At 47.4% G+C, this 9,320-nt stretch overlaps 1 protein-coding gene across 3 annotated transcripts in view; it reads right to left on the reverse strand.

Moving 5' to 3' along the window:
* STX8 (syntaxin 8) overlaps nucleotides 1-8,110 on the reverse strand; it is a 162,776-nt gene extending 154,666 nt beyond the window's left edge. The window contains exon 1 of one of the 3 annotated variants that reach the window (XR_010919611.1): nucleotides 7,867-8,104. Coding sequence is in view for 2 of the 3 variants with exons in the window: in XM_067547766.1 (XP_067403867.1) it covers nucleotides 7,867-7,883 (17 nt within the window). In the remaining variant the exon portion in view is untranslated. Of the gene's footprint in view, nucleotides 1-7,866 lie in introns of all 3 variants that reach the window. The other 2 variants (XM_067547766.1, XM_067547765.1) reach the window with 2 other exon arrangements.
* Nucleotides 8,111-9,320: the final 1,210 nt, after the last annotated feature.

Consider the following 9,320-nt stretch of genomic DNA (forward strand, 5'->3'; position numbering starts at 1 on the left):
TACCAAATGCTCCGCGAGGGAGGTGCCGAAGGAAAGAGACAAAAGACTTGTCCAGGTTGGGGCAGAGTTACCTCAGGCCCCATTGCCAAAGGAGACTGTTGCCAATAGGCAAGACGGGGGGGGTGTTGGGGGGTGTTGGGGGGGTTGCTATACCACAGTAGTCAGTTACTCAAAACAAAACAAAATCTCTCAGCCCTTAAAAGCTAAGGCAAAGCAGACGCAAGAAACCGGTCTGCTTCTTAAAATCAAAGCCAATTCATTGGGAAGAGTGCTTCCAGACAATCTAGCACAGTGGGCCCCAAATCATGGGGTGCACCCCAGGGGGGCATGGAGGAATATTCGGGGGGGGGGGGTGCTGGGGCCTATGACAGGGCCCCATGGAGGGGGGGCAGGAAGTGCCACCCAGCCCTGCTCCTGGCCACAGCTCCCAACCATGGCTCTGGCCCTGGCTCCTGACTGCTGCTTCCAGGAGGAGGGGGGGAGGGGGAGGGAACAGATTCCATTACAGGTAAGAGGGACGTGACGTAAGAAGTGTGGGGACCTCTGATCTAGCATAACCCATAGAATTGAAGGTTTAACTGTAAATTGTCATGATCACCAGAGAGCTCAAGATGACGTGTTTCCCACTCTACCTCCACAAGTCTCAAAGAGAGAGTTCAGCAAATCACTAAAAGCAAATATACTGCAGTGACATCCAACACCTGCCTCAACAGGGATGTCCAATGCACCCATCACAGTGATGATATGCAAGCAGTGAATATTAACGTTAGGATGCTGTGCTGTACAGATTCAATGATTTGAGGTTGACTAACCACAAGGACATGAAAACTTCGCTCAACCAAGGGCCACAATGGCAGTTTGTGAGGAGAATAAGGCTTACACAATTTACATCAGACAAAGCAGACTGACGCCATCCTCCTTTATTAACAGGGAGATTTTATCAAGAAGTGATAGGTGCAAACACAGGGTGATCCACATGGATCAAGATGGCACTCCTCATACAGGGTCAATGTTTTCTAAGGGTAGGTCTACGCTTCAGCTTGGCACACTTTCCCCAAGACAGGTAGATAGACCCATGCTAGCTCTGCTCCAGCTAGTACATTAAAATTAGCAGTGTGGCTGCAGCGGCTCACTCAAACCCCTGGGTATGTATCTGGGCGGCTCGCCCTACCCGCTGCCCACTGTGCCACAGTCACACGATTTTAGCACCCTAGCACATATCTGTCTGCCCACGCTGGGAAGCACACTCCCCACTGCAGCGTGGACATCCCCTTGGAGACTTCTTCTATAAAGACAAGGGGATCTCTCACCATAGAACTGAGTACACCCTGGTTTCACCAGGTGTAGAAAGCATTCAGATCTTCCTCCAGCCATTAACACCAACTGGTGCTGACGCAGAAGGAAGCCAATGATAGCCACCAGCTAGTTATTTTGTTTGATATTTTCAGTGCTGGTTTGTATTGTTGAGGCAGGTAAACAGCCCAAAGATAAAGTTACGGAAATACAATGCAAAGTAAATTATACACCTACCAGTAGTCTTATGGGTCATCAATTCCTACAAGGACACAGTATTAATAAGCTAAGTTAGTTATTACTGTGACTCACTCCAGTTAATGTTAAATCAGAAGAGCTAAGAGGAAAACACAGCAATACATTTATACATGTATAAATTGCCCATTTAAATGTCATGGGCTAATTTATTTATTATGATTATGGATGGCCCAGAAGGGAAGGGCATCATTAAGAATCTTTCCACGTATATCCTCATCCCTATAAGCTAAGATGTATCTTCGGTGAGACAATTATCACATAATGAAATCAACAGAGCTCCACGTCATAACTTGAACAAGAAGTGAAGAGGGAAGACCTGGCCTTCATGTACACCCTTATGGTGTGATTGTGCATCACTCATGTTCACCCTCATAGTGTAACTGTGTGTTGTTTAATACAAAATATGTCGTGTAAGATGGTTTTGGAATGCTCCTGGCGTACTGAACGTTCTTGTTATAGTAGTATGTTTGTTGCAATGTCATGTGTATGGTTGAGGCTTCACTATGTAATCTTCCCAAATGGGTCTCATGGCTTGAGGCAGCTCAAGGCAAAACTCTACAGAGCTAAGAAGCCATTCACACCTCAGTAAGTCTTGTATAGAACAACCCAGCTCAGCATTACGAGAACAAAGGGCCATTCCAGACATCAACAAACGAATCCACAAAGAACCACAGTGGATCAGGATGTGGAGAATACCATGCAGGGATACTGTTTGTTACCTGACCCTGAAAGGCCCCAGAGGAGGGGTGAAGGGACATGTTGAAAAGGAGGGACATTTTGGCTGTCAGCTCTCTCTCTTGCCCCTCCCATCTACTAACATCAAGCAATTGAAGCATTGATCACAGGGGGAGAGCTGGTTCGAGGCTGACCAGCCAGCCTGTAGTGAGAACCATCTAAGACTGTAAGGTTGCTGAAAGTGTTAAACTCAGTTTAGAATGTGATTTGTCTTATTTACTTTCAATCAAATCTCACCTGCTTGCCTCTGATTTATAATCACTTAATCTTGCTGTACTTAATAAATGTGTTTGTTTTATCTAAAGCAGTGCATGTGGGTGTGTGTAGACATCATTTAAAGTGACAAAACTGGTGCATATCAATTTGATAAATTGATGAACTAATTATGAGCTTGCCGTGTTCAGCGGGCAGCATTGTAAGAGTGAAGTTCCTAGGGCTGTGTCTGGGACTGGAGATGGTTTCTGGGGGTCATTCTATAGCACAATCCCATGAGTGGCTGGCCAAAGGAACCACTCATTGACTTGAAAGCAATTTGCTTGCAGGAGTCTGAGTAAATTGCCCAGGAATGGAAGTTCACAGAGCAGAGCGAGACGGGCTCAAAGAGTGAGAGATTGTGGTGACACAGCAATTCACCAGTCCAGATTGCAGAGGGGAACATCACAGCATGACTGCAATATTGGTATAGAAGAGTACAACTTGCTCAGAAAGGACAAAGTGAAAAAGGGAGGAGATGTTGCCTTATATATTAAAAATGTATACACTCAGATTGTGGTTGACATGGAAATAGGAGACAGGCTTATTGAATGTCTCTGGGTAAGGATAAAAGGGGTAAAATGGAGCTAGGCTGTTCTCGGTGGTGGCAGATGACAGAACAAGGAGCAATGGTCTCAAGTTGCAGTGGGGAAGGTCTAGGTTGGGTATTAGGAAAAAAACTTTCACTAGGTGGGTAATGAAGCACTGGAATGGGTTACCTATGGAGGTGATGGAATCTCCATCCTTAAAGGTTTTCAAGGTCTAGCTTGACAAAGCCCTGGCTGGGATGGTTTAGTTGGGGTTGGTCCTGCTTTCAGCAGGGGGGTTGGGCTAGATGACCTCCTGAGGTCCCTTCCAGCCCTAATCTTCTATGATTCTATGACCATGAAATGGTCGAGTTCATGATTCTAAGGAATGGTAGGTGCGAAAACAGCACAATAAAGAATGGATTTCAAGAAGGCATGCTTTAGCAAACCCAAGGAGTTGGTAGGTAAGATCCCATGGGAAGCAAATCTAAGGGAAAAACAGTTTTTCTAAGAGACGTTATTAAGGGCACAAGAACAAACTATCCCACTACACAGGAAAGATAGGAAGTATGGCAAGAGACCACTCTGGCTTAACCAGATCTTCAGTGATCTGACACTCAGAAAAAGAGTCCTACAGAAAGGGGAACTAGGTCAAATGACAAAGGAAGAAAAACAACACAAGTCTGTAGGGACAAAATTAGAAAGGCCAAGGCACAAAAATGAGATTAAACTAGTTAGAGACATAAAGGATAACAAGAAAACATTCTACAAATACATTAGAAGCAAGAGGAAGACCAAGGACAGGATAGACCCATTACTCAATGGGGGGGAGGGGGGGGAACAATAACAGAAAACGTGGAAATGGCAGAAGTGCTAAATGACACTTTTGTCTCAGTTTGTACTGAAAAGGTTAGTAGCAATTGGATGTTTAAAATAGTGAATGCCAGTGAAAATGAGGTAGGATGAGATGCTAAAATAGGAAAAGACCAAGTTAAAAATTACTTATGCTATGTCTACACTAGTACTTTTTTCAGTAACAACTTTCATCAGTCAGCGGTGAGAAAAAACCCACACCTCTGACTGACATAAGTTTCATGGACAAAAGCACCAGTGTGGACATCGCTATGTTGGCAGGAGACGCTCTCCTCCTGGCATAGCTACCGCCACTCATTTGGGATAGTTTAATTATGCTGATGGTAGTTGTGGTACGTTTTGACTTTAGTACGGCTTTTGATACTGTCTCACATGACCATCTCATAAACAAATTAGGGAAATACAACCTAGAGGGAGCCACTATAAGATGGCTGCATAACTAGTTGGAAAACCGTTCCCAGAGAGTATTTATCAGCAGTTCACAGTCAAGCTAGAAGAGCATATCGAGCGGGTCCCACAGGGATCAGTTCGGGGTCCAGTTCTGTTCAATAGCTTCATCAATGATTTAGATAATGGCATAGGAAGTACACTAATAAAGTTTGTGGACGATACCAAGCTGGGAGGGGTTGCAAGTGCTTTGGAGGATAGGATTAAAATTTAAAATCATCTGGACAAACTGGAGAAATGGTTTGAAGTCAATAGAATTAAATGTAATAAGGACAAATGCAAAGTACTGCACTTAGGAGGGAACAATCAGTTGTACACATACAAAATGGGAAATGGCTGCCTAGGAAGGAGTACTGCGGAAACGGATCTGGGGGTCAGAGTGGATCACAAGCTAAATATGAGTCAACAGTGTCTCTCTGTTGCAAAAACAAAACAAAAAACAAAAACAAAAACAAAAACAAAACACACACACACACAAAACTTCATTCTGGGATGCTTACATCACTCCTGCTAATACAAGATACAAGAAATAATTCTTCCGCTCTACTCTACACTGATTAGGCCTCAACTGGAGCACTGTGTCCAGCTCTAGGCACTACATTTCAGGAAAGATGTGGACAAGTTGGCACAAGTCCAGAGTGAAGCAACAAAAATGATTAAAGGCCTAGAAAACATGACCCATGAGGGAAGATTGAAAAAACTGGGTTTTGTTTAGTCAGAAAAAGAGAAGACAGAAGGGACATAACAGGTTTCAAGAACATAAAAAGTTGTTACAAGGAAGAGGGGGAAAAAAATGTTCTCATTAACCTCTAAGGATAGGACAAAAAGCAATGCGTTTAAATTGCAGCAAGGATGGTTTAGGTTGGACCTAAATTAAGAAAACTTCCTGACTGTCAAGGAAGCTAAGCACTAGAATAAATTGCCTAGGGAGGTTGTGGAACCATCATCATTGGAGATTTTTAAGAGTGGGTTAGACAAACACCTGTCAGGGATGGGCTAGATAATACTTAGTCCTGCCATAAATGCAGGGGACTGGACTAGATGACCTCTCAAGGTCGCTTCCAGTTCTATGATTCTATGCTTTAGATCAGCATGTAAATATATTAAATTCCTTAAAAGCAATCCATCAATAGTTTAAGAGTAATGCAATACACAGACTAAATAGATATATTTGGGTTCCAAAATAACAACAGTAAACCAAGTTATAGCCATGTACCAACTGCACATTTATAAGAAGCATACAATATTAAATATGATGCCAAAAATCTACTAATTTTCATTAAGAGATTCATAGATTACAAGGCTGAATGGACCACTATGATCATCTGACCTCCTGTATTACACTGGCCATAGAAGTTCCTCAAAATAGTTCCTACAGCACATATTTTAGAAAAATATTCAGTCTTGATTTAAAAATGGTCAGTAGTGGAGAATCCACAACTCTCAGTAAATTGTTCCAATGATTAACTACCCTCACTGTCAAAAATTTACCTTATTTCCTGTCTGAATTTGTCTAGCTTCAAATTCAAGCCAGTGGATCATGTTTTCTGCTACACTGAAAAGCCCACTATTCTATATTTGCTCCCCATGTAGATATGTACAAACTGTAATCAAGCCACCCCTTAACCTTCTTTGTTAAATTTAATTGACATGAGGAGTTCAATATATCACAGTAAAGCATGTTTTCTATTCCTTTAATCATTCTCATGGCTCTTCTCTGAACCCTTTCCAATTTATCAACATCCTTCTTGAGTTGTGGGCCACAGAACTGGACACAGGATTCCAGCAGTGGTTGCACCAGTGCCAAATACAGAGGTAAGATAACCTCTCTGCTCCTGCTTGAGATGCCTGTTTATACATCACAGGACTGCATTAGCTCTATTTGGCCACAGAATCACACTGGGAGCTCATATTCAGCTGATTATGTACCATCATTCCCAAATCCTTTTCAGAGTCACTAAGTCTCAGGATATAGGATGGGGGAGGGAGGGGCTCTAAGTATGGCCTATATTCTTTGTTCCTAGATATATACATTTAGCTGTATTAAAACACATACTGTTTCATTGCACCCAGTTTACCAAGTGATCCAAATGGCTCTGACTCAGGGACCTGTTCTCTTCATTATTTAACACTCATACAATTTCTGTGCCATCTGCTAACTTTTTTGGTGATAACTTTAGGTTTTCTTCCAGGTCATGGATAAAAATGTTAAACAGCATAGGGCCAAGAACTGATCCCTTTAGGACCCAACTGGAAACACATCCACTTGCTGATTATTCCCCATCTACACTTACACTATCAGTTTTGCCAGTTTTTAATCCATTCAATGTGTGCCATGTTAAAAAGCTAGGGTGATTTAAAGTTAAAGCATCATGCTTTACTAAATTAAATGCCTTCCAGAAGTCTTATTTTATCAACCCTACTTCCCTTATCAATCAAACTTGTAATCTCATTCAACAAAGGAAAAAGTTAGTTTGGCAAGATGTATTTTCCATAAACCCATGTTGGTATGCATTAATTACATTACGCTCCTTTAATTCTTCATTTACCAAGTCCAACTAGAGACACGGATTGTACTCAACAGTTACTGAAATATAACATCAGATAGCGATCTAGGTATGTGTGATTTCTAATAAGCAAGTAACACAAAGCTAAACAGCACGAGCTTCACCTGTAAAGACCTAAACCGTGGAGAAGAGTTACCTGCCCACCTATCACACGCAGTGAAGTAACTACTTCACACCCCCGTCACCAAGGCACTGGTGGTTGTAGTTATGTGCAAAGCACTTTGAAGAGGAAGATACTACACAGGAATTACGAACTCACATCCCCACTTCATCTTCCCACGCGCTCTTAGCCCAGTAACTACATCGTAACTAGCACTGTGCGTTCCCGAGCAGCGGCTCTGATCCTTGCACCAGACACAGACACAGCTACCCCCGGCCCGGCCCGCGGAGCACGGGAAGTCCGTGCCTTGGGCTCGGCACAGCACAGCACACGCGCGTTCATCGGGGTCCAGGCCTGCTAAGCCCCGTCCGCACGGACCAGGTGCTCGGGGTGTTGGGAGAGGGGGGTCCCCGCTTCCCCAGCGCACTGCGGGCCCGGCAGGCCGAGCTCCGGGCCGGACCCGAACCGCTCAGCGCAGGCTCGGCCGGGCTGGCGGCGCTGCGGGCGGGGGGGGGGGGGGGGGTCTGTGCCGGGCCCGGGCTCCGCACTAACCAACCCCCGGCCCGCTCTGCAGCGCCCTGAGCAGGCGGCGCGGCCCGGGGTGGGGGGGGGTGGGGGGGCAGTGTCCCGGACACCGACTCTCGTCAGGGCGGGGGTCCGGGCCTGTCCCGTAACGCCCCCGGCTCCCCCCTCAGGCCCGCGGCAAGTCAGAGTGGCCAGCTGGGGCTGCCCCACGGCCCGGCTCCGGGGAGCGGGGGGTCTCCAGGTGCCGCACACCAGGGGCCCGCGGAGAGGCTCCGCCCCCGCCGCTCACCAGGGGTCCGGAGCCATCGTCGCGCGCGGGCCCCTCCCCCGCTCTGCCGCCGGCCGGGGCTGCTCCGAGCGGACACTTCCGGGTTGGGGCAGCTGAGAGCAGGGCGCGCGCCGGGAGTGGGCAGGAGGGAGGGCGAGCTACATCCGGGGCCTGCCCGAGGGGAGGAGTCAGGAAAGCCCCGCCCCTTCGGCCACCTGTGTGGGGCTGGGCCGGGGAGGGGAGGGGTTTACCTCCCGTCCCGTGGCGGGGGGAGGAGCGGGCACACAACCCCCGCCGCACGGGGCAGCGCGCGCACGCACGCACAGGCCGTCGGGGCAGCGCTGGCGCCCACCTACGCCTCTTCCGCGGGGCCGTTCCCGGCTCGCTCGCGCTGTGCGCGCCCCCTGACGCCATGGGGCGGGGCTACCAGCCGGCCCCGCCTGTCCCAGCTCGGCCGGCCTGGCCTGGGCGCGAGCCGGCTGGTGCCCGGCCCCGCAGCTAAGGCAGTGCCAGGCCCGGGGCCCGCTGGGGCTGAGCGGGGGCCCTTGCACTCGGGTGTTTGACACCCGCGCCCCCTGGCGGCTGAAGGCGGAGCGCAGCCGAACGTCCCGTTGCAGGCTGTCTGCACCAGGAGAGTCCTGTGTCGTTCCACCCACTCAGCTCCTTTGGCTGCAGCCGTGGCACGACCCGGCCTGGCACCAGTGTGTGGAGCACCCTTGTGTCATCGCGCCCTGCAGAGCAGGTCCGCACCACACACAGCTCTGCCAGCACTCGCTGTCCCACCACGGCCACGGTCTCGGGGGCTGAACTGGCCGTGGTGACAGGGAGACATTTTAGCAAAAGGTTTCTGGTGTAGACAAGCACTTCGAGATCACTTCGGGTTTCATGTGATCCTGTAGCATGGCAGCCAGCTGAAGCCTTCAAGCGAACAGCTGTCAGGTTAAATAGGAATAGTTTGGGACAGTGAAACTGGACTGCTTAATTTCACATTTGTTTTTAGCCCTTTTCACTGGAGTATCTTTCTTTCTTTCTTTCTTTCAGTGGTACCCATTGACACAGTAGCAGAGTATCTACCAAGAGTGAAAACTGACAACAATATTTCTTCCTTCTCTGCTGGCAAGAAGCAGGATTAAATTAGTTTTTAAGAGCGTGGGGAGTGCAGGGGACTAAAATATAAAAGTCTGAGAGGGAGGAAGGCATGGCTGAAGAGGTGAGGTTTGCATTTAGCCCTGGATGCAATGACATTAGGGAGAAAAGCTTGAAAAGGTTACCCCTGAGGGATCAAAGACCAGAAGGTAAATCAAAAGATTCCATTTTTTTTTATCTTGTATTTTTTTAAACCATTCTCATTAATTTTGCGGGCCTGACTCATGATATTTGAAGGCTTGGAGTTGGCAGTTCTGTAGCTGCAGAGGGAGAATTAGTCTGTCACGCGGCCAGGGCCTATCTCAGGAGGGCTTCAGTTAGGACAGAGA

This window comes from Emydura macquarii, unplaced genomic scaffold (assembly GCF_026122565.2).
Source record: "Emydura macquarii macquarii isolate MOO-44397 ecotype Brisbane River unplaced genomic scaffold, CSIRO-AGI_Emac_v2 contig_1230, whole genome shotgun sequence".
In the NCBI taxonomy this organism is placed as follows: domain Eukaryota; kingdom Metazoa; phylum Chordata; order Testudines; family Chelidae; genus Emydura; species Emydura macquarii.